At 37.2% G+C, this 25,343-nt stretch overlaps 1 protein-coding gene across 4 annotated transcripts; it reads left to right on the top strand.

Moving 5' to 3' along the window:
* The first annotated feature begins 1,156 nt into the window (after nt 1-1,156).
* On the top strand, nt 1,157-25,343 carry LOC127833919 (uncharacterized). 4 transcript variants are annotated; one of them, XM_052359429.1, is made up of 17 exons: nt 1,157-1,316; nt 2,716-2,866; nt 3,897-4,037; nt 5,595-5,838; nt 6,841-6,956; nt 7,460-7,625; nt 8,564-8,753; nt 10,369-10,418; nt 11,181-11,380; nt 12,542-12,641; nt 13,948-14,019; nt 15,713-16,748; nt 18,413-18,546; nt 18,888-19,106; nt 21,191-21,328; nt 22,627-22,811; nt 23,357-25,343. In XM_052359429.1, exons 4-17 carry the CDS (start codon nt 5,607-5,609, stop codon nt 23,369-23,371), a joined length of 2,853 nt encoding a protein of 950 aa, XP_052215389.1. In that variant the 5' UTR covers nt 1,157-1,316; nt 2,716-2,866; nt 3,897-4,037; nt 5,595-5,606; the 3' UTR covers nt 23,372-25,343. The 4 variants fall into 4 exon arrangements, with proteins under 4 accessions (XP_052215389.1, XP_052215386.1, XP_052215387.1 ...); XM_052359426.1 differs by having other exon boundaries at nt 21,191-21,436; nt 23,357-25,342; XM_052359427.1 differs by lacking the exon at nt 13,948-14,019 and having other exon boundaries at nt 21,191-21,436; nt 23,357-25,342.

Raw genomic sequence — 25,343 nt, 5'->3', positions numbered from 1 at the left:
TTAGAAAAGAAATAAAACGCGTCGCAAAAAGTATGCGATGTCGGCAGGATTCGAACCTGCGCGGGAAGATCCCAAAAGATTTCTGGACTATCGCCTTAACCACTAGGCCACGACAACTTCACATCAGTGCAACCTTAAACTAGATATCCATAAGTAAACAGGTAAAAAGGCTCGTCGCTCTTTGAAGAAATTGCGAAATCGTTTTTTCAGATAATAATTGGATCAAAGTCAATATTTATAGTGAAAATAATATATTCTAAATGAATTAGGTAAACACATATCAAAATTCAAAGTTTGAAAAAAATAAAATGCATCTCTCGAAAATAACCGATCATTAAGATCGGCAATGATCGTAAAATAAATCGCGGGAAATCATTAGAGGTGCGCTACCTTAAATCATACTAAATATCAAGGGCTTTGTTATGCCACAATTCTTTGCTTGCTTCCCTGGATTATCTTAAGTGCTTGTTTTACTTTGTTTTCTGTAATTGAGGGGTTGAACTCATTGAAATTAAATGCTTCTATCATGTGCAATAATAACATCGAAGCATCGATAAAGAAATCATATTCCCTTGATTTTTATGCTCCCCAAAATATTTTTTGAGGGAGCATATAGCCGCCGCTTCGTCTGTCCGTGTGTCCTTCCGTCCATGCACATTTTTGTCCGGGCTATTTCTCAGCAACTAATGACCAGAATTCAATAAAACTTTATGGGAAGCTTCACTACCATAAGGAGATGTGCATTTTATCAGCGGGTTCTGGTCGGATGATTTTTCACAGAGTTATGGCCCTTTGAAATTTTCCATTAACTGTACATATAGTGCAATTCTTGTCCCCCCAACTACTAGACATTCCTTTATCTGAATACATAGTGCAATATTGTGCCAAAAAAACCTTTGGGGAGCATCACCCGTCTCCAACAGTTTCTTGTTTTTTAATGAAATGAAGTAGCTTTTTAAGTATGTTTACTGCATATGTCCAGCCTATAAGTGGGTAAGGTAGGATGAGTGATATTTATTTTGCTGCAGTTACTACAATTTGCAATGAAGCACAACACAAAATATAAAATGTTCAAGATAAGACATTTTAAAAATAAAAATTGTATTTTAAAAACCTTTCAGCCCAAGGGGATTCTGGAACCTGACCGTATGAAAGCCCCTCCTGACCTTACCATGCTGCCAGGTGCCCCGGAGAAGCCGGTTGTTAGCGACCTCATGGAAACCAGTATGCGGTTGTCATGGCAGTTGACCCGCATAACTGATAACACCCCGATCCTCGGTTACCAAGTGGAATACTTTGCCTATGGCTCCACAAAGGTGCTTTTCCTTGTGTTATATGAGCTGCGCTTTGGGAAAACTGGGCTTAATGCATATGCGTAAAGTGTCAGTTAAGCGCACAGGATGACACTTTTCCGCATTTATGGACTTTTTTGTTTAAAGAAAGTCTCTTCTGAACAAAAATCCAGTTTAAGCAGAAAATGCCCTTCTGGATTAGCCTGTGCAGACTACACAGGCTAAATCTGGGACGACACTTTATGCACATGCATTAAGTCCAGTATCCATGAACAAGGATCATATGCCTTGCACAAGGGTTATAAACCCATTTTATGCCTTGTGGACTCTCCCATCCTTCTAAATTGGATCAATTTATTTCAAAATTAGGGATGTCTAGTATATTTATTTCTATATTTAGAATATTTCTTACAAACATTCCTTTAAGCAAATAGCGCAGACCCTGATGAGGCGCGGCATCATGCAGCGTCTCATCTGGGTCTACGCTGTTTGCCAAGGCCTTTTTTCTAGACCCTAGGCATAAATGGGTTAAGCAGAGTGAGACTACCCTCAAACTTAAATAGGAACCAATGAGAATGTTAAATCTTAGTGTTAAGTGTTAATTTCCATTGATTGATAATAGATAAAAACTAAATTTTAACTTTTGCATGTTTTCAATATAAAACCAAGTTGTTCACTAATGTCACCCTTGGTATGCAATAGTGGTTTATACATATAAATTTATCATTTTCCAAACTAGTTCTATACATTTCAGCCTTATTGCAAATTTCATCCCATATTTATATACTCATCCCATATTTATATTTATATTCATCCCATATTTATGTATTCATCCCATATTTATATATTCATCCCATATTTCATCCCTTCTTTAGCCTCGTTCTGGGAATACGGGGCTTAATACTTGTGCGTAAAGTGGCGTCTCAGTTTAGCTTGTGCAGTCCACACAGGCGAATAAGGGACAACACTTTCCACCTACACTTAATTTTTGTAGGAGGACTACCTGTAAACAAAAACCCCCGGAAAAAAGCGGAAAGTTTTGTACCTGATTAGCTAAACAGGCTAGTCTGAGACAATCCTAAACGCGCAAGCACGAAGCCCAGTGATCCCACCACAAGACTCAATTATGGTTTATTGAACTAACAGTTAACCCATGTATGCCTAGCGTCTAGAAAAAGGCCTTGGCAAACAGCGTAGACCCAGATGAGACGCCACATGATGCGGGGTCTCATCAGGGTCTGCGCTGTTTGCTTAAAGGAATTTCTGTAAGAGATATTCTAAATATAGAAATAAATATACTAGACATCCCTAATTTTGCAAATAAATTGATCCAATTTAGAAGGATGGGAGAGTCCACTAGGCATAAATGGGTTAAATGTTTTAACAACTGGATCTAAAACTTGTATAAAAACCTCCATTGCAGTCATGGCAAGTGAGTGGGCTCCTGTACACAAAGACAGATGTAACCATCATGGACTTGGCCCCAGACACGACGTACGTGTTCCTTGTGCGTGCTGTCAACATGTACGGCATGGGCGGACCCAGTCCTTTGTCAGACAAGATTCGCACTCTCGGTACACTTATTATTTTTCTCTTTGTATACTTATAATTTTTTATCTTGGTACACTTATAATTTTTCTTTGGTACACTCATTAATTTTGTTTTGGTACAATTATTATTTTTTTATAATTGTGTTATACATGGGTCCACAAACAGAGTTTGACTAGGATGTGTGATATTTGTGTAACTCTGTCAGTTGGTTTGTAAGAAGTCAGTCCGCATAAAAATCTGTAAAGTTTGTGAAGGTAACTTCTTCTTTATTTTGCGAGTGATTAATCATAAATATTTTGTCACCATGGGGTGTAAGATGCAAAAGGAAACATAAATTAATGTAATATTCTTTGTAAGTGTGAATATTATAGAAAACATAAAGTAAACAAGAATGGGTATGCCCCAAAAATAGTTTGACGTTTTTTATTTCAAAATTAACAACCAAAGAAGTAAAATGAATTAAAAGAGACCAGAACAAGTAGGCTGATAGTCAACAAATGATGTCAGTTACAAAGTGTATAAAATATCTAGCGAGCTTGGTGGTGAGCAACTGAGTAGAATTTGTGCCAAGCGACCAGAGTAGCATATTTCCAATATTTTACTGAACTTGCAGTGTTCGCAGAGGCCGCAAAATTTGTATTAATCTTATAATTTGTACAACTGTCGCCAAAAAATGGTCAAGTTGTGATTTATGGCAAAATGTATTCTATTGATAAAGAGTGCTTCATGTTAAGATTGACTTGTTCTATTGATAAGTGTTAAGACATATACGGTTATATTTTTTAACTAAACCTCTTGCCCTTTACTTAGCTTAATTACGCGCTTGAATGTTTTTCCCGTATCAGTGTTCTGTGTTGTTGTGTGCATGTGTTCGATCAGTTGATTATTGTTCAATGATTTCAAAACAGAACATATATTGCAATAAGCTTAAATCAATTAATCTTATTTTCATACCTTTTTCTACATCATGTTGCTATAAAATTCAAGTATAAAGTTATGTGAGGTCAAAGTTGACAAGCTGTAATCCAATCAAATTGTCACCTTCGATTCCAGCAAAAGGTGAGGCGTCGTTATCTGTCCCACCGATCGTTAATCTCCCAGAAGACATGGTCGATGAGAGGCTGAAGTCGGTCGGGGATTCGTCTGCTGCGTGGAGAGGCGGTCAACGATAGCGCCATACGCATCAGCTGGACTGTGAGTTAACGATAGCGCCAAACACATCAGCTGGACAGTGAAATGATATGGGCCATGTTCTAGGAAAACAGGCATTAATGCATGTGCGAAAAGTGTCGTCCCAGATTAGCCTGTGCATTCTGCTTTTATGGAATTTTTGGTTTAAAAGAAAATCCAGTTTATTAAAAAAGTGTTGTCCCTTCTAAGCCTGTGTGGACTTCACATGCTTATCTGGAATGACACTTTATGCACATGCATGATGAACAGTTGTTTCAGGAATTAGGCTCATACTCAGGTCATGTGTTTGACTTATAAATGGTTATTGGCCTTAAATGGCAATTTTACTCGTCCATGAAGGCTCCATTTTAAGTGACATCAATGATATTAAAAGTTTTTCAGGAATTAGGCTCATACTCTGGTCATGTGTTTGCCTTTTAAATGGTTATTGGCCTTAACCCTTTGCATGCTGCTAAAATGTTGTCTGCTGAATGTCTAAAATTACCATTTTTTTCATGGTTTTCATAGAATACTATCAGAATAGCAAAAAGAATGGATCCTGATGAGACGCCACTTACTGTGGCTTCTCATCTGGATCCAAACTGTTGGCAAAGGCCTTTAAAATTCGGTTCCAGCACTGAAAGGGTTAAATGGCAATTTTACTCGTCCATGAAGGTTCCATTTTAAGTGACATCAATGTAAACATTGGTGGCATTTTATTTATTTTTATGTCAACATGGCTGGTGAATTGTCTGTAAAAATCCATGGATCTAACTTCCCAGGGGTCGCTTATGAGATTGATATTAATCCAAGGAGAAAAAAATGGGGCTTGAGTTATGTTGACGATTGGTTAAGTTACATTGACAGTGTTATCTATAATTATAAGATGGTGACAACTAACACCCAACGGATTATCAGCTGAGTTTTGAAGCGTTTATTCATGTTGTTGATCTAATAAGGTTTGTTTCTTAAGATGCCTTCATTGTTGTCCGTTAGTTGATGTTGATTTTCATTTTTGACATTGATTTTGGTTGTGAACACCACAAAAATTAATGGCAACTATGAAAATCAAGTTGAAATAAAATGAAATGATCAATGTATCATATGAATGTTTTGTGTTGTTGCGTTTTCTTTGTTATATTGCCAATATAAAGATGAGCGGTATAATAGAATCACCATGGATGTATTTCCTGAGACACAAACGTGTCTCACAAAGTACTCCTTCAATCAAAAATATGTACTGAAACCTTCAATTTTGAAACATACCAATATTTGTTTAAAAAAAAGGGGCATTCACAAGTTCCTTTTATATACATAATTAATATTTTGAGCATTCTTGTAACTCTTCCACTGCTGGAACAGAATTTTGAAGGCCTTTGCAATCAGTTTGGATCCAGATGAGATGCCACAGAAAGTGGCGTCTCATCAGGATCCAAACTGTTTGCTATTCTGATAGTATTCTTTGAAAAAAAATCGAAGAAAATGCTAATTTTAGAAATTCAGCAGACAACATTTTAGCAGACGACAAATTTTCCAGCATGCAAAGGGTTAAAGTTGAGAGCCATTATTGTCCTTCTGCAGGTGGACAATGACATGGGTGTGGTCACAGGCTTCCTGGTCGTGTACAAGCCCATCCTCAACATGGGTAACCGTGACAACCTGCAGTACGGCCCCACCCATAAGCACCGCATTGCATACCGACCCCTCACCCACACCATCACGGGGCTGGACAGTTACACGTACTATGAGATCTGTGTATCGGCAGAGAGTGGTGTCAAAACATCCTCTTGCAGTCAGCCGATGAAAATACAGACCGGTGAATCAGGTAGGATTTTCTGTGTTATAAAAATTGCAAACATAATTATTAAATTTTATGTAATTTTACTTACGACGGATTTTATGCTTTTTTAAGTCTTCATCTCACTAATTCTGAGAAAAATTGCACAGTCTTTGGTATATTTTGGTTGAATGTGCCATTATTTTGTGCATTATGGCAGGTATTTTAGGTATGGGCAAATGTTTTTGTATCACTGATCACTCGTAATGTGGGTATTAACAAATATTAATTTACAATATCAATCATGTAGGGGCCTTAGACTTTTTGTTTATAAATATGGTCAGTTGGTATTGTTCTACTATAAATTGAATTGTATACTTAAGCGTTATTAAAGTAACAGAAATGATAAATTAAAAAAACAGCAAACTCTAGGTTTGATACCTGTGATAGGAGGTTTTAAGTGCACTCATTTGTAACTTATTCAAACTATTTTTTTTCTTCATGCCTACTTTTTAGTGATTTTTACAATTTAGAAAATCTTTCCAAATAGAATTTGCTAATTAAACACAGGTAAAATGGTCATTTAAAGACCTATATTATTTGTTAATTGATGATTGCTTCATTTAATATTTTCACCTCTTGCATAGTAAACAATCATTATTAGAAGATCCGTAAGAAGAATTATAATGTTTTTAAAGATGAGCTATGTGCTGTGAGAAAACCCAGCTTATTGAATGTGTTGAGAGCATCGTCTCAGATCAGCCTGTGCATTTTTCGCAGGCCTATCAGGGACGACACTGTTATGGTGATTTTGATTTTTTTTTAATCTCTTCTAAACAAAAATTCAGTTTAGGCACAGGCTAATTCGGATTATTTTTTTTACACAAATGCATTAAGCCTGTTCATTGTTCAGAGACCAACTCAAATCTCTTGAAGCAACTCCTGTGGTATTTGAAATTTCAAAATAGGTCTACATTAAAAGAGCGACTTTAGAAGTTTGATGTTAATACAATTTAACAAAATCAATTAACTGTATGATGTGTTTTCCAGTTCCATCCAGTGCGCCACTGAACCTTGTCATAAATCGCGAGGGTGACACCACCATCCTGGTCACATGGTCAGCACCAGACGTGTCAAAAAGAAACGGAGAGATCATTGGATATATGGTGAGGTTATCCTCTGGATACTCCAGTTATATTCCATTATGCAAAGACCACACCAAATGTGGATATAAGCTGTGCTATGTGAAAACAGAGCTTAAGGCATGGGTGTAGAAAGTATCGTCCCAAAGTCTGCTTAGACTAATCTGGGATGATACTTTCTGCTTTCATACTCAGTGACAAGGAAGTCTCTTGTAATAAAAAATCTAGTCTTGATGGAGAAGTCCTCTCCTGGTAGATACTTTCTGCTTTCATACTCAGTGACAAGGAAGTCTCTTGTTAACAAAAATCTAGTCTTGATGGAAGAGTCGTCTCCTAGTAACCAATACATACATGCATTAAGCCCAGTTTCCCCAGAGACAGACTCATGTATTGTTTTGGTAAAACTAGGTTACTGTGATGGGATTGGAGAATCAAAATGCTCCCAGACTTCTTATGAGTCAATTGATGTTGATCCTTTCCCGCTTAGAAGCAAAGTGAAAATGGCTATGTGCAAACTTTTCTTGCAGATCAAATGCCTCAGCGAGGACGGTCAACACAACTGTAGCCGCAGCGTGAATGGTTCTACCCACAGCTTAAGACTCGAGAACCTTGTTGCTGGTATGAACTACAACATTGAGATGGCTGCTGTAACTAGTCAGGGCACTGGGAAATGGAGCTCCGTCTTTGCCATTGGTTAGTGGATGATATCATCATTTGGGTCGTGTTCTGAGAAAACTGGGCATAATGCATGTGGGTAAAGTATCGTCCCAGATTAGCCTGTGCAGTCTGCAGGGACAACATTTTCCGATTGTATGGTATTTTTAGTTTCAAGGAAGTCGCTACTCAAGTTTAGGCAGAAAGTGTCGTCCCTGATTAGCCTGTGCAGACCCGATGACACTTCGCACATGAATTAAGCCCAGTTTTCTCAGAACACGGCTCATTTATATTACCAACTTTTAGGAAATGACACCACATCTGATGCATTTTAGTGTATTTCAAACTCTTGTTTCCCAAAGGTCCTAATTATTCGGCATCAAAACTGAACCATGGTTAATCAATATGAATTAAGATAAAACATATATTGTGAATGTATTCTCTTAAAATGACCCATTGAATGGTTTCCACGTCCTCAAACTTTTTTTGTGTGTCTCCCCTCATCAGTCCGGATTATTTTGTTATCACATAGGAGGTTTGGAGTATCTTATGAACTTTGCAATCAGAACAATTAGATGTTAAAGTAAAATTGAGCCGCACTATGATAAAAACGGGGGTTAATGTGTGCATAAAGTGTCATCCCTGATTGTCCAGTTCGCACAGTCTGATCATGGACCACACTTTCAACCTACGGTGGATTTGCTTTAAGAAGAGAATTCCTTTAATGAAAGCGGAATGTGTTGTCCATGATTAGCCAGTGAAGGCTGATTTAGGACAACCCTTTATGCACATGCACTAAGCCATGTTTTCCCAGGGGGAAGCCTTATTATATTTTGCCCCCTTGGTGCAAAATGGTACCATGTGACATTGAAATTAGAAGGAACATGGTACCTTTTTGCACCAATGTAGCGATTTCATAAATGCAGTCTTGTTTCTAAAAATAATATGATGATTTCTTTATGTGTCTGATCTCAAAGGTCCTGATAATTCCGGAATCACAAAGGAGCCGTGGTTTATTGGAATGATCGGCGCTCTGGGCGGCATTGTGTGGCTGGGACTCTGTATCTTCACTGTGTGGCTGTGCCGGAACCGACAGCGCCGAAAGAAGCTAAAAGAGACGTGGTACAACGCTGGTGGTCAGAACGGCACAGATAAAGTGAACGAAAGGTATAGATTTGTTGATTATAGGAGTTGGTAAATGTTGGTCCTCACTATGGCTTCATGTAGGATAAGATGACATACCATTATACCCCCACAAATGAAGTTTAGGGGGGTATATAGGAGTGAGCTTGTCTGTTGGTCTGTCGGTCGATCTGTCTGTCGGTCCGTATTAAGTGTCCGCTCTCTTATTCAAGTTGTTTGCATCCGATCTTTACCAAACTTGGTCAGATGTTGTATCTAGATGATGTCTAGGTCAAGTTCGAATATGGGTCATGCCGGGTCAAAAACTAGGTTACAGGATCCCTTAGTGCGTTTTAAACATTTAGCATGGTGTCCGCTCTCTTATTTATTTAGTTTTTATCTGAGCTTCACCAAACTTGGGTAGAAGTTGTATCTAGATGATGTCTAGGCCAACTTCGGACATATTCTTTGCAGGTCAAAAACTAGTCATGGGGTCATGCGTTTTAAACATTGCGCATGGTGTCTGCTCTCTAATTCAAGTAGTTTTCATTGCATCTTCACCAAACTTAGTCAGAAGTTGTATCTAGATGATGTCTCGGTCAAGTTTGAATATGGGTCATGCCGATTAAAAACTAGGTCATTGGGTCACTAAGTGGGCTTTAAACATTCAGCATGGTGTCCGGTCTCTAATTCAAGTAGTTTTCATCCGATCTTCACCAAACTTGGTCAGAAGTTTTATCTAGATGATCTTATGGCCAAGTTTGAATATGTGCCATGCCAGATCAAAAACTAGGTCACTGAGTCACTAAGTACATTTTACACATTCATCATGGTGTCCGCTCTCTGATTCAAGTAGTTTTTATCCTATCTTCACCACACTGGGTCAGAAGTTGGGCCATGGGCCATGCCGGGTAAAAAACTAGGTCACGGGGTCACTTAGTGCGTTTTTTACATTGAGCATAGTGTCCGCTGTTTTTTGTGAAGACAACATGCAAAATATTCTGTGTCAATGCAGCATGTGGGGGTATTCGTCACGTCTGTGACAAAGCTCTAGTTGTGCTTGTTTCTATTCAAAACCTATATTCATGAATGATATTAAAATGATAGCCAAAAGCCAAAAAATAGCTGGTACAACTGTTCAGGTCAGAGAGAAAGTAAATGAAAGGTATGCACTTGTTTAATGAAGGAGTCATATTAAAATGATTGCCAAAAGCCAAAAAATAGCTGGTACAACTCTTCAGGTCAGAGAGAAAGTAAATGAAAAGGTTTGCTATTGATGATTGTAGGAGTCGTCAAATGTTGGTCCTTACTATGCATCGTTGTCATGGAGATGTCTTGAAATGGTTCTTTAAACCATCAGTTTTCCAAGAATGAGGCTCAATAGGCCTCTTAAACCATAATTTAACCCATTTATGCCTAGCGTCTTGAAAAAAGGCCTTGGCAAACAGCGCAGACCCAGATGTGACACCGCATGATGCAGCATCTCATCAGGGTCTGCGCTGTTTGCTTAAAGGAATTTCTGTAAGAAATATTCTAAATATAGAAATAAATATACTAGACATCCCTAATTTTGGAAATAAATTGATCCAATTTAGAAGGATGGGAGAGTCCACTAGTCATAAATGGGTTAAGGGAACCCATGTTCAATGGATTGTTTCAGGAATGGCAGTGTAGCAAGGAAAGGCTATGGGAAGAAGGAGGAAGGTGATGGTGAGTGCACCCTTTCTCGCTCAAAAACAAAAGTGATAGAACATAGCTTTAGGCATACAGCATTAAACCAGAACAGCCTGCAAGAAACTTGCACACTGTTCAGGTTTTATGATGTTTGTTGCTGGTCTTTATCTTAGGGTTGGAAATGAAGCCTTTAATACTTGAATCTAGTAGGCAAGGTCTTTAATTGTATTTGATTTCTAAGGGACTACAAACACCTCAAAATGGGTGTTTAAGTGGTGAAGGGTTGAATGGTTGCAGAATATTTTTAACTTTCTATACCTTTCCTTGGCAGAACTGTTTGCTTATAGAATAGACAAAGAAAAATGTTGATAAACAGTCTAAATACTGTAGAAAAAATGCCCCTTTAACTCTTTATTTGCTTTATATTTGGAAGCATTTCAATAAAATATTTTAATTCAAATTGTTCATCTAATCTTATTACAATTTTGCGTAAAAAATAACATGGCTTGAAAACAAAACACTACGTTGTATTATGAGTTTGGTAGCATTTATTTATTTATTAATGCTGTTTTCTTTAAAGAGATTTCATCGCAGACATTGTTTTCATTTACAATTAACATGTTAAAAAATTTGCATTTAGATCTACCAACAGTAAAGATCAGCAAAACTGTTCAGTTTGCATAAATTGAAATTGTTTTTATCTTCGTTAGATTCAGGATTCCTGACATGTTTTTATCTTTGTTAGCTATGACAAATTCAGGATTCCCAACATGTTTTTATCTTTGTTAACTATGGCAGATTCCGGATTTCCGACGGAGTTGAACACACTGCTGCAGCTGTCCCGTAAAGAGGCAGACGGGCTCCACGACCCTTACCCCCAGGGCGGGGCAGGGCCACACCCTGAAATGAAGACGTTTTATCAGCAGTCAGGGCCTGTAACTCCGTATGCAACAACTGCACTGCTACAAGCCCAGGCGCTGGCACAGGCTAGAAAACAGGTGGGTTAACCCTTTGCATGCTGGGAAATTTGTTTTCTGCTAAAATGTTGTCTGCTGAATTTCTAAAATTATTATTCTCTTTGATTTTTTATGCCCCCGGATCTAATGATCGGGGGCATATTGTTTTTGGCCTGTCTGTCATTCCGTCATTCTGTCATTTTGTCCCAAAACTTGAACATTACAGTAAAGTTTTGCAATAACTTTAGAAATATTGAACATAGCAACTTGATATTTGGCATGCATGTGTATCTCATGGAGCTGCACATTTTGAGTGGTGAAAGGTCAAGGTTTCCTTCAAGGTCAAAGGTCAACCCAAAAAAAAGTGGCACATTAGGAGGCATTGTGTTTCTGACAAACACATCTCTTGTTTTCAAAGAATACTATCAGAATAGCAAACAGTGTGGATCCTGATGAGACACCACGTTCTGTTGCGTCTCATCTGGATCCAAACTGTTTGCAAAGGCCTTCAAAATTTGGTTCCAGCACTGAAAGAGTTAATAATTATAGCGGTAGGGTGGGGGAGGAGAACAGGTTGGTGGGGTACGATAGCTGGTGGGTGTGGTATATCATTTTGGTGTCAAAATGATAAGAGTTGGATCGGGAATAATATCAGGTGGGTGGGGTATGATAACAGGTAAGTTGGTCTTAATAACAGATGAATGGCAATGATAACAGAGGGTGGGGAGTGGTAACATGTGAGTTGGGTATAATAATAAGTTGGTGGGGAACTGTATACCAGATGAGTGAGGAATTATAAAGAATTAAAAAGATCTTTGTGTATTTTAGTGTTGTTATATGATTGTTTATATAGATTGATCTTACCATATTTATTCCATAATACATAAGCGTTCTTTCTACCTAAACAAGCTGTTATCCTAAAATAAAGTATTTAGCAAACTGGGTCATATAAAAACAATTGGGTTCTGTTTTCTTAAATTTACAAACAATTCAAATTGCTCTATAAAGCAACAAATATATTTGTAAATCTGAAAATCATTTGTGAAGATCTTTTGTAAGGGTTTTTAACTAGGCTCTTTTAATACACTTATTTTTTCACTTTATGAAAACTCATGAGAGTTATCTTGATTTAATGTCTAAAGGCGATTCACAATTCGTTACTAACAGACTATGTACCTGACCTTTAGTTTTTAACCTTAACAGGGTGGAGACCAGATGTTTCAGCCAATCGGTGGAGGTTGTGTTCAGCACAGCCATAGCGGAGGTTCTTGCGAGTCGAACACAGACAAGTCCATAACCACAGGTCTGTTGGGGGGATAGTGATCAAATTAAGCCTCAGTCAAGGAAAACTAGGCTCCATGCATGTGCGTAAAGTGTCGTTCTAGAATAGACTGTGCAGGCTGCATAGGCTAATCAGGGTTGACACTTTCCGCCTCATTTTTTATTTTCGCTAAGGTGAGACTTCTGTTTAAACCAAAAATACCTTAAAAGCCAAGTGTAGTCCCTGATTAGCATGTGCAGACTGCACAGTCTCATCTTGGATGACAATTTTTGTGCATGCATTAAGCCCAGTTTTCTCAGAAAATTGCACAATATTATACAAGTTTCGAGGCTAAACAAGCCTGTGTTGCTTGAGGGCAAAACATTATTTATTTGAGAATCTATACAATAAAGCCTTGTACTGAAAAAAAGTTTTGATTTATAGCAGCCAAGTTTATTGCATTGTTGGAATTTTTGCCATTTGTAGACTGTATGAAATGGTGAAAATTCCAGAAAAGAAAATTAGCCATTCTTATTTTATATTCATAAATGCAGGGCTAAAAGACTTTAGATAATTTACATCACTCAGGTAATGTGGTAAGAGATTAGTTACCCCATTTATGCCTAGTGGACTCTCCCATCCTTCTAAATTGGATTAATTTATTTCCAAAATTAGGGATGTCTAGTATAATTATTTCTATATTTAGAATATTTTTTACAGAATTTCCTTTAAGAAAACAGGGCAGACCCTGATGAGACGCCGCATCATGTGGCATCTCATCAGGGTCTAGGCTGTTTGCCAAGGCCTTTTTTCTAGACGCTATGCATAAATGGGTAAACAGTTTGGATTGGAGTAGCGCTGATGTAAATTCAGTGAATGGATGGTGATAAAGGGGATACATTCAATCATAGTTTTTTAACTGGCGTTCCGTACCACCATCACATATTTTCCTAAAAAGGAGGTACTTGAAATTGAGGAAGTCACATTCAAGAACATTGTCTTATTTGCCAATCCGAAGTGAAAGTAAAATTCTTTTTAAAATAATAGGGTCAGGTTTTTAACAATCTTTTCAAGTCAGTCAATACTTTATTTTTTGTTTAAGAGATCAAATTATGAAAAATTCAAATAGTTTTGTCTGTAAATCAGAAGTTTATAATATTTTGTAATAAGTTAACTTCATAAATTTGTAAATGAAAGATAAAAGTACCGATTCATTTTGTTTATGTTTTTACTGTTTGCCCAAGTGTATACTATTATAAAAAAATAAAATTGAATGTACTATAAAATATGTAAGCACGGATTGAATAAAAACACTAGGTGTCATGTATCCTTGAATCTCTATATCCAGATGTATCCGTTGAAATGCACGAGGGCAACAAAAGTAATAAAAGTTCCGCATGTGATAGCGGCAATCTTTCAGGTACACAATGTATACACACACCCTGCCTGTATTTACCTGCTAAAACGCTGCATTTTCCTGTTGAAACACCCCCACTGTCCTGTTGAAACACTGCATTTTCCTGTTGAAATGCTGTATACTATACTTTCCTATTGAAGCTCTGCATTTTCCTGTTATACCACTGCATTTTCCTGTTGAAACGCTTCATTTTTGGATTGATCTGCTGCATTTTCCTGTTGAAACATAGTTTTTTCCTGTGTGTACTCATCAACTTTTAAAGTAGCCAGCGTTCTGGTATATATGCACTGCCTTAACCAGTATTTTAAGTGGCATTGCCTCATATACACTTTATTATATTTACGATTTCACCTAGATATCTGACACTTTGTACAGCAGACTTTCAGTAGATTGCCATTTGTTGCTTATACTATTTGCACCTTGGATTTTTACCTGTTTGTATCATGGATTTACCTCTTTAGACAATGGATTTAATTATTTAGTATCATGGTTTGTACCATGGAATTACCTGTAAGGATCATGGATTTACCTGTTTGTACCATTGAATTACCTGTTAGCATCATGGATTTACCTATTTTTTCCATGGATTTATCTGATGGTATCATGGAGTTACTTATTTAATCGATGGATTTACCTGTTAGTATTTACTGTGCCTGTTTGTTCCATGGAATTATCAGTGGGTATCATTCATGTATTAACCTTTTTATCATGGAATAACTTGTTGGTAACATTCATGGATTAATGTTATTATCATGGAATTTCTTGTTGGTTATCATTTAATTTACCTGTTTGTACTCTGGATTTACCTGATAGTATCATCAATTTGCCTGTTTGTTCCATTACCAAAACAAATTCCTGCAAATTTAATTAATTTACTTATCTAAATCATATATTTAACTGTGTTAATGTATAGAAACTTCTTTTATGTATATCTGCTTTTGCTTCATGTATGATTAGTAGTATAGCAAATAAGGAACTAGTTTATAAAAAAAATCAATTATTTATTCAATGTTTTCTTATGTATACAAATTAAACTAAAAATTTCCACAAGTAGTGAAATTTGACAGTCTTGATTTTTAATTTTATGATAATTTTTTACTTAATTATTTATATTAATTAAGGGAACTGTAAAGCGTGACAATAGTCAAAAAACAATTATGCCATTTTTGTTGTACATGCATTTTGACAGTCATTTTGAAATCACTCTACTAAGCAAGTATTTTTTACTTTGATTTTATTTTAAGACAGAAATTAAATATTAAGCAATGTTTTTTTGCACATTAAAATGTTTGAGGCACAATGTAATTATTTGTTGGTTTCATGACATGTTTGAATTGGAATGATTAGAACAACCAACTGGCTGTGCATGTGCAGAAGTGTGATTGGCACTGCTTGGGATTGGTGATTGAATGGATTTGTGATTTGGATTGTGATTCATATGGTTGTGATTGGATTTTGTGAATAGATGTCGTGAGGAACAAACGTTTGACTGTTATAAGTTGTTGTTAAAAAAATTGAAAAATAAGTAAATATATTTTTTTTATGTGCAATATCTTTGCGGGGATAATATTTAAAACAAAATATTTTTGACTTAGTATGATAGACAATAACGTGACCAAATGAGGAATAAATCTGAGTTATTTAGTTAAATGGCAAATTGCCATAAATAATAATGTTGTAAAACTCAAATTTCCAGATGAGAACGGGATGCTGTTAAAACAGGGCCGAAAGCCTAGCGGTTTTCGTCTCGGGCAGTCCCAGAATCCTGGAGTGGTGAATTGGAATGACGTCCTCCCTCCCCCACCTACTCACCCGCCAACCGACGGGGAATACCTACAGGATGAGGGACTGTACTCAGAAATCCCGGAGGATCGATCCCGTAGTGTAAAATCTCCTGCCCAGATATCTGCTTGTTCTTGCCCCACCCCTCACGGCCCGGTTTGTTCCCCAGGTCCTTACTGTGCAGCATACTTGGACAGCTGTAACCGATGTCAGTCTCTACGGAGTTTCGATAATCGCCCATATTCACCGCAGCAGTTAATACAGCTGCATCGCCAGCACGCGCCGCTTCAAGGCGTCACCCCTACCCACACGGCGCGGGTTCCCGGAATGCAGCGCCCGGGCGGGACTCCCGTGTACATGCATGGGTATTCCCAGCCCTGGGATAGTCAGCCCTTTGCCCGGGGTCAGTATGAGTATGAGTTTGCCAATGACCCGAGGGATGGTGGGTATAAGTACACTGAGCCGGTTCAGGATGGTTTGATTCAGCATCCACATGCCGCTACAATGAATCCAACAAGGGGCATGCAAAGGCGGGCTCCAACACACATTGATTATAACGATAGACAGTTTCATTACCCGAATTCGGGTTCCGATGGTGGTAACATTCCTGGTGGGCCACCAGGCAACTATTGTGAAGGACCCTGTAGGGGGCAGACGGAAGCTGCAAATGTTATGAATGCTATGAGCATGAGTGCGAGTTACCATAGAAACTCTAGTGAAGAGAATTCTCGCAATCCGTATCTGGAGGGCTACAAGATTGAATCTCCGCCCAGCAGCGGTGGTGACAGTGCGTACAGGGTGTGTAACAGTGGGGGTAGTCTGGCAGGAAGTGGGGGGGATTCTGGGAGGTCAAGGTTGTCTGGAAATCCAGGGAGACTACTCCAAGACGGGAAGAGTGTGCCGGAAGGCAAATTTGATATTAACTACAGACATCCAGGCTTTCATTCTCGGTAAGTTGCATTAAATAGCCTTTTGTAAAACTCATTATTGCATAAACTCTATCTATAATGCCCTCTGGCGGGGTGCAGAAACTTGGCAAAAGGAGGGCTTGTACGGGAGAAATCGTGTATTAACAAGGCGATTCACGTGCTGTTCAAGTCCTGTTATGTGTTTTTCATATCCATAATCTGGTCCACGCGCAGTTACTTCCCTTCTCCAGCCTTCGACGACTTTCCAAGCATAAATGGGGAACTGAATAAGCACCAGTTTCCTCATGCATGCAGGGATATTGGCAATGACTATTTCAATGCACTTTTGAAATTATACGATCTGCACTCTCTTGACAACAGCTTTATTTTATTGGCAATGTTAATGAAGTTAATGTTATTTACTCAACACTTTCAAAAGACTATGCTATAAATGTAGGTGTTTATGTACCTTAAACGCTACTGCTGTAAATTCCAAAATAATTCCTCATTTCTTACTTTGCGCGGCTGCATTTCAACTTTGCATTAATCCACTGTTTAAACAAATAAGTCAAATTCTTGATTTCTTTGAAACAAGGCCAAAATCATTACCTTGATGCTATCAAGGCAGCAGGGGTTTTCAGCCTTATCTATAAACAGGGGCCTATTAAAGACCCCTTCCCAATTGAAAATTTCTTTGAAATCATGCAGTTTTCCCAAAAATCCTAACTCACACCAGCTTTTTCATTTCCCAAAGCAGTAATTTTAGCGAGAATTCTTCCCAAAATGAGCAGTTTCTTCCCAAAATCCATAGGCTAGGGCCTCTTCCCAATGAAGTGAGGAAAATCCCTGGGCAGAGTCCAAATAAAGATCAAATTAATCAAAACAACCCATTGTAGCATTGTAGAAACCATATGTATGGCTCAATCAGAATGAAACATGATCATAATCTTAGTCTTGACAATATCAAAGCCATGTCATGACCTCTAAATTGGTGTCAAAAACTAGGTCACCAGGTCAAGTTTCCCTCCATTAGGGTGCCTTGAACTCGGGTGAGTGCTTCATGGCGGTCATGGCCCTCTTGTTCAAGAGGACTGGGCCTTTGACTGTCTGCTCAATAAAAATCCTAATTATAACGGTACTATTGCTGGCAAAGAAATGCAAGGACCAATCTCATTATGGCATGATGAAGATGCAGACATGACTATATAGACATTATGAGGCCTGTCTTAAATTATGTATATTCAAAAGATTGCCATGGTCAAGTGGGTATGGTGTCTTCCCCAAAGGTAGCAAGTACTGATTCTACCCAGGAAACAAACTCAAGAGTGTTTCAATAAGCCTTAGGCAATCTAGCTTACATATATATATTAATGCAAATTAAGGATAATATGTGCGGCGTTTTGAGAAAACTGGGCTTAATACATATGGGTAAAGTGTCATCCCAGATTAGCCCGTTTGTCTCTTGAATCGGCGCAGATTTAAAAAACATAAACAAAAAAACTTCGTTCATTTTCGTTCATATAAGATGTAATATCAAGCAAACAAAGAATATATATACCGGTACATGTATTTCTTATTATAAGCTTTAGTAGCCTTCCACCCGAAAAAAAAAAAAATTATAAAAATAATAAATAATCCCTACCTACCCACCCTGTTTTTTTCCCAAGGAGACCAGAAACAGACCGATTTTGTTTTTTTTCCAATAGATCTGATAGTGGCGGCCCTCGTCCATGCATGATTGACGAGGGGTACACCAGGAATGCAGACTCTCCCGTTTCGGCGGATGACCATTATTATAACGACGGGTCAGATCCAGGAACAGACGGGGGCAGCCAGAGAGGTGGGTGGGGGAAATGTTCTTTTACAAAAATGTGTCTTGAATATAAATTATTCACAGCGATGTTGGCATTGTTTTTTAATTCTCTTGTGTATTTTTATGTACTTTTATTGCATCTTTTACACTTAAATACTGGGCTTTATAATGCATGTGCGAAAAGTGTCATCCCAGATTAGCCTAAGCAGTCTACACAGGTCAATCAGGAACAACACTGTCAGCTTATATTGAATGTTTTATTTAAAGGAAGTCTCTTCATAGTGCAAATTCAATTCAGGCACATGCATTAAACCCGGTTTTCCTAGATCGAGGCTCGAATGTAATCGTAAACTTTACTCCACTCGTAGACTCGCTGGTTGCAAACTGGGAGAGTATGGACGACTGTAGCGGGGAACATTCCAGTTCTAATGAGGACGATGATGCTGACGCAGACAGCGCGGACGCCGACGAGGATAGCCAGTTCCTGAACGAGGAGGACTTTGCTAGCGCCGTAGCCCGCGCTGCGCAGGAGTCTGGGCTCACTGTGGTCGGGTCAACTATCAGTGAAGCCAAGGCCTCCAAATCGGGTGAGTTGCATTTATCTTGAGCCTCACTCTGTGAAAACGGGGCTTAATGCATGTGCACATAGTGTCTTCTAAGATTATCCTGTGTAGCCTGCACAGGCTAATCAGGGAGGACACATTCAAGTCTCTTTTAAATCGAAATCCAGTCTAGACAGAAAGTGTTGTCCCTGATAAGCCTGTGAGGACTACACAGGTTAATCTGGGAAGACAATTTAGGAACATACATACAGCCCAAATTTTCCAAACCAGGTGAGCCACATTTGTTTTGGTTTCTGTTGCTTAGCAAAGATTTTTAACCAGGTTTTCCAAAGGAAAAAACTGGTTATTAGATTGGCGAATGTCGGCGGATGGGCTGGCGGGCGGGCGGAACAAGCTTGTCCGGGCCATAACTTTGTTGTTCATTGTGAGATTTTAAAATCATTTGGCACATTTGTTCACCATCATTGGACGGTGTGTCGCACAAAATAATTACGTCAATATCTCCAAGGTCAAGGTCGCCACAACTAAAAACAGATTTATTTTTAAACAAAGGGGGTTAATTATAAACAATCAGCTGAGTTTGAGCTGTCTCCCTTTATCAGTCTTTTTTCAATTGAAAACCTGGTTTTGTGACAATTTTGTCTCTTGTTGTTTCGAAAATTAACAACATGGATCAGTAAAATAACATGGTTAGTAACGCATTTCGACTAAAGAAAATATCCTTATCGAATGTTCTAGTATCTGCATTGCATGATCAGTCAAATTCCATGTTTAAACCATTTATGCCTTGTGGACTCTCCCTTCCATCTAAATTGTATGAATTTATTTCCAAAATTAGGGATGTCTAGTATATTTATTTCTATATTTAGAACATTTCTTACAGAAGTTCCTTTAAACAAACAGCACAGACCCTGATGAGACGCCGCATCATGCGGTGTCTCATCTGGTTCTATGCTGTTTGCCAAGGCCTTTTTTCTAGACGCTCGGCATAAATGGTTAAATTTCACATAAGTCTGGCCTGCATGCAGTCAATCTCCTCTACCAATGCAATTTAAATGATCAGACCAATCTATTGCTCAAAGTGATTTTGTTTATTTTGTAAATGAGAAAACTCGTCTATATTATTATCTTTCTGTTTCTTATACTTTTACTTATTATGCCCCAGGAAGGGTGGCAAATAGCATTTGAACTGACTGTCTGTCTGTCTGTCCGTCCGTCTGTCCGAAAACTTTAACATTGGCCATAACTTTTGCAATATTGAAGATAGTAACTTAATATTTGGCTTGCATATGTATCTCATGAAGCTGCACATTTTGAACAATAAAAGGTCATGGTTAAGGTCATCCTTCAAGGTCAAAGGTCAAAAAACAAAATCCAAGGGAAGTAACAAGCTTTAAAGGGAGATAATTTCTATTTTATTTCATTTGGCAGGTACAGATAATTTTCACAAGGGAAGTAAAATTATTTTAAAGAATATAATCGAAAACAAATTTTAAGGTCAATATCATCCTTCACGGTCATAAGTAAAAAAATACAATCCAAGGGAAGTAATAAGCTATAAAAGGGAGATAATTTCTAAACCTGCCAAATGATATATTGAAATTTAATTTCAAAGCGGCGCAATAGGGGGCAATGTGTTTCTGACAAACGCATCTCTTGTAGTTGTTAAAATCGAATGACATGTTATTATTTTTCTATAACTTTAAGTGATGTTTATTTGTAGCTCAAATGACAATATAATAGTGTTGTTTATTTTTTCTATAATTTAAAGAGATGCTTATTTGTAACTCAATGTTATTCAGTGTTGTTTATTTTTCTATAACTTAAACTGATGCTTATTTGTAGCTCAATCTAATACAGTGTTGTTTATTTTTCTATATCTTAAAATGACACTTATTTGCAGCACAACTTTATGCAGCAGTGTTTATTTTTTCTATAACTTAAAGAGATGCTTATTTGTAGCTCAACGTAACACAGTGCTGTTTATTTCTATAATTCTATGTGATGCTTATGTGTAGCTGAACCTAACACAGTGCTGTTTATTTTTATATAACTTTAAGTTATGCTCATTTGTAGCTCAACATAATGCATCGATGTTTATTTTGTAGCAAAGAAAACCCGTCGTCACAGACAGCAAGCCCGTCCACCAAGCCCCGGCTACAGCACGGACAGTAACTACGGCACCGTTGACATACCTCGCAATCCGTACCCTAAATCCCAGCGCAGGCGGCAGATCGAAAAAAATGGTAAACTGAGGCGCAAGGGAGACAACTCTGAGAGTACTCAAAGCAAAGATGAGAGCCGTAAAAATTGTCTCCCCTCCAGTATTAGCCAGCAGCCTTTAAAGAATGCTGGTTAGTTTAATTATTTTGCCTCTCTGGCTTAAGCCCTTTTCTGTGAATATTCAATTTTAAGATTTTAAACAATTGTCGATTTTTTTATAGTGAAAATACTTAACCCATTTATGCCTAGTGGACTCTCCAATCCTTCTAAATTGGATCAATTTATTTCCAAAATTAGGGATGTCTAGTATATTTATTTCTATATTTCTTACATAAATTCCTTGAAGCAAACAGCGCAGCCCCTGATGAGACGCCGCATCATCTGGGTCTACGCTGCTTGCCAAGGCCTTTTTTCTAGACGCTAGGCATGAATGGGTTAAGTTGTGAGTAAGAAATGTACACCAATCCAGGTTTGAACTTTTTAATTGATGTTCAAAGTGTAACACAAAGAAGAATTATGAAAATGTAACAGGTTGTGTCGACATCTGGGAATGTTGTGCCAAAGTCAGACCAGTAATCCTATTTAGTTCCTTTCCTTTTTTAACTATCTGAATCTTAACATTTCCCGCGTAGATTGAATGTAGTGCATTTAAAAATACAGATTTGTTCCTGCCTTGGTTTCTACCTGGTTCCTTATATTTCCCTTATATATGTTAAAAAAAATCCAGGGTCAGCCATATAACTGATCAGCTGATCAACAGGGTTATTATGTATGAACACTATTCCTGTACTCTTAACATCCTTACAATTTTCTTAACTGGTTATAGACTAATAAATTAAATATTTCATAAGAAAGGTTTCTTACTTGACCTGACTGCAAATAAAATATGTGACATGAATTTCACAAACATTTCAGCAGTTTTTTGTTCTGAATGCATGTATAATACCTGTACTGCCTATGGAAGTAGTATGTTGAATCCCAAAGAACTCACCATCCAATCTACATTTACCCAATATCAATGTTTTGTATATGAGCCATATTCTGACAAAAAATGGGGCTAAATGCATGTGCATAAAGTGTTGTCCCAGATTAGCCTGTGCAGTCAGCACTGGCTAATCTGGGAAGACACTACACTTGAATGTAATTTTGCGTTCAGAGGAATTCTCTGCAAAACCAACATCCAGTTTTGGTGGAAAGTATCTTCCCTCATTAATCTGGTATGGTACTTTGCGAAAATGCATTATACGTTAGGTTTACCCAGAACAAGGCTGATAGTGTAACTAATGTATGTGCCCTTCAATACCACAAAACTCTATTCCAGGTGGTGCCACTGAAGCCCTGTTTACCCGTCCCCCTTGCCCCCCTCAGACAAGCCCCGCCCCCTCATCCTATAAGACCCTGCCACCCTCCTTGTATCGACACAAGACACCCCTAGAACCTCCCACCACCACCAACAACAACAAACCTCCGACGGGAAGCAGGCCTGTCTTTCAGTTCTCTGATGATGTATGTATATTGTGTATCTTTTGGTTAACCCATTTATACCTAGTGGACCCTCCCAACCTTCTACATTGGATCAATATATTTCCAAAATTAGGGATGTCTAGTATATATTTAGAAAATTTCTTACAGAAATTATTTTAAGCAAACAGCGCAGATCCAAATGAGACGCTGCATCATGCTGCGTCTCATCTGGGTCTACGCTAGGCATAAATGGGTTGACTGTTTTGTATCTTATAAAGCCTAGTCAGTCAAAAATAATAAATTGTTTGTGAAAATGTAACTTCCGTAAGTTGGGATTTAAAATATTTTTTGATAATCATAAAAGGTCTATTTGGACAAGTCAGTTTAGAAAATAATTGTTACACTGTAGATATTTTTCATTGAATAAAACAAAGAGTAAAATAAATGTCTACTTTCTATTGTTATATTGTATATGTATATTTAGTTCAGTTCTTCATCATGATGCAGTATATATCATGAACTGATGATTGTTAAACTAAGGTTTGCCAGGGCCAAGAAGTACTGATAATAATGTAATTTTTTTGCAGATTCCGGTTGTTTGACGATGACAGGGAAATTTACTGAAAATACTCCATGCGTTTCAACGTTTGAGATTAAACTGCGCACCGGTGCAGCATTTTGACCTCTGTAAGAGAATGGGACATCAGCTGTGTGTAACCTTGATGAATGTTGAGTGTCACCTACTTGAAGCTCGAGTGGAGCTTACATGAATGTGGAGTGTAGCCTATTTGAATGTGGAGTGCAGCCTACATCCATCGGGCCATGTGTCCATAGTCTGCTACCACTTAGGCAATGTTGCACGAAAGCCATGTTACTGTGTTATAGTGCTTTGTAGCCTAAACATTAATGTAATTTACAACATCCCAGATGTTTTGTTTTAATATTCAGTGCTTTAACACATAACACTTTAAATACTGTAATTTGGTTCGACCAAATCTGTTTACAGTTATTTCTATATAAACTTTTCTGTCTTCAGATGTTCAAAAGAAATCTGCTTGGCAGTTGTTCTAAATGTTTGCTTAAGAAGAAAAACCAAAGAACCAATGTTCATGCTATTATTTTCATGCTTTTTCGTGATATATTGGTAAGATTTTTCATAGCCAACATTTACCTTGTTAAAAATGTATAACCTACAGATGGACAAAGTTATTGAGGAAAGATCTGTATTAATATCTCAGAAAATACTTATTCAACTGTTTGCCAGAAAGTAAATATTGTTTCATATATTGTACATCGTCTCTAAGTATTACGTTTGATTTGGGTGTATACTTTCTGTATTCCTAAAAGAAATCCGAGCAACAAATGCGACTGTCAGATTGAAAGTTTCCCTCAAATCATAGAGGGCAAAAATTGCTTGAAACTGAATGTCCTTCAAATAATCGTTGCTCTGCGAAAATGGAGCTTAATGCATGTGATAAAAAAATAGCCTGTCTATGCATTAACCCAATTTCCACATATCACGGCTGAAATATATTTAATCAAATCTTGTCTTTTGGCTTACCTTTCATACTTCTTTTAATTTGAAGCTATTTTTTAAACATTACTTTTCATAATTTTTTGGTCAACATATCTTTGCTATTAAAATACAAATAGTTAAGTGAGAGAACAATTGTATATTTTAACGTAATAATCCTTAAAACAGAGCTAATGTTCTCCATTATGATATATTTAAACATGTAGCTTAAGATTTCATCGTATACTGATCAGTGTGATCATATATATATGTTTATCATTCTTGATACCAAAGTTGTGCATAAAAACTTTTCTTATAAATATATAAAATATATTAAAATGTTGAATTAAATGTTGTAAATTAAGTTCAGATTTACAATCTGACATTTGATGATGGGTCTATAAAACCAAAACAAAACTTTAGTATTATTAGGTCTCTATGAAATCCAGTAACTGTTCCAGCTTTATGTTAACTTGTTTATACGGTCTTCAACAGTTACATAGAGTTAAATATCTGGTTACTTTGATTTTCACACACACCTTTCATAGATATAAAAGTTAAACTTTTCCGTAATTAGAATTTGTTTTATGCAAATATTGTTTTCCCTGTATGGCCGTAAACTGCAGTAAATGTTAATATGCTTTCATCAACATTAACTTTGATATAAGGGACTGTACACTTCTAAAGGAAAAAAGTCTGCCGGCACATAATTTGGCATTGTCATATGTCATTCATTCGCAATGGATATTTTACATGATTTTTAAAATTGTAATTTTGAGCATAATTTATATCAAAAATCATATACATTTATACGCATTTCAAAGAAACTAAATATTTGTGTGCGCTTTTTTATGGGATGACTAAATACTGCAAGGTTTCAGATACTGAACTATTCATATACATGTACATGTATATGTATCGATTATTTCTTTTTTGTATTGTCCCTCTGTATCATTTACTACCGATCAAGCTGTATTAAATTGAGTCTTTTATTTAACATATTTTGTTAATTTTGTTGATAAGAAGTGTAATTTTCAGACACAAGAGAAGTGTAAAAATTA

The sequence above is a fragment of the Dreissena polymorpha genome, chromosome 6, assembly GCF_020536995.1.
Source record: "Dreissena polymorpha isolate Duluth1 chromosome 6, UMN_Dpol_1.0, whole genome shotgun sequence".
Classification (NCBI taxonomy): domain Eukaryota; kingdom Metazoa; phylum Mollusca; class Bivalvia; order Myida; family Dreissenidae; genus Dreissena; species Dreissena polymorpha.
The sequence above is the reverse complement of the archived record's forward strand: the minus strand, read 5'-3'. Positions and strand labels throughout refer to the sequence as shown.

Coding starts and splice junctions, on each gene's coding strand:
- LOC127833919 (XM_052359426.1), top strand. CDS start 5,607: ATGGGTGTGGTCACAGGCTTCCTGGTCGTGTACAAGCCCATCCTCAAC. Junction 12,642..13,947: donor AGACAAGTCCATAACCACAG/GTCTGTTGGGGG, acceptor CTCTATATCCAG/ATGTATCCGTTGAAATGCAC. Junction 19,107..21,190: donor AGCCAAGGCCTCCAAATCGG/GTGAGTTGCATT, acceptor TTTATTTTGTAG/CAAAGAAAACCCGTCGTCAC.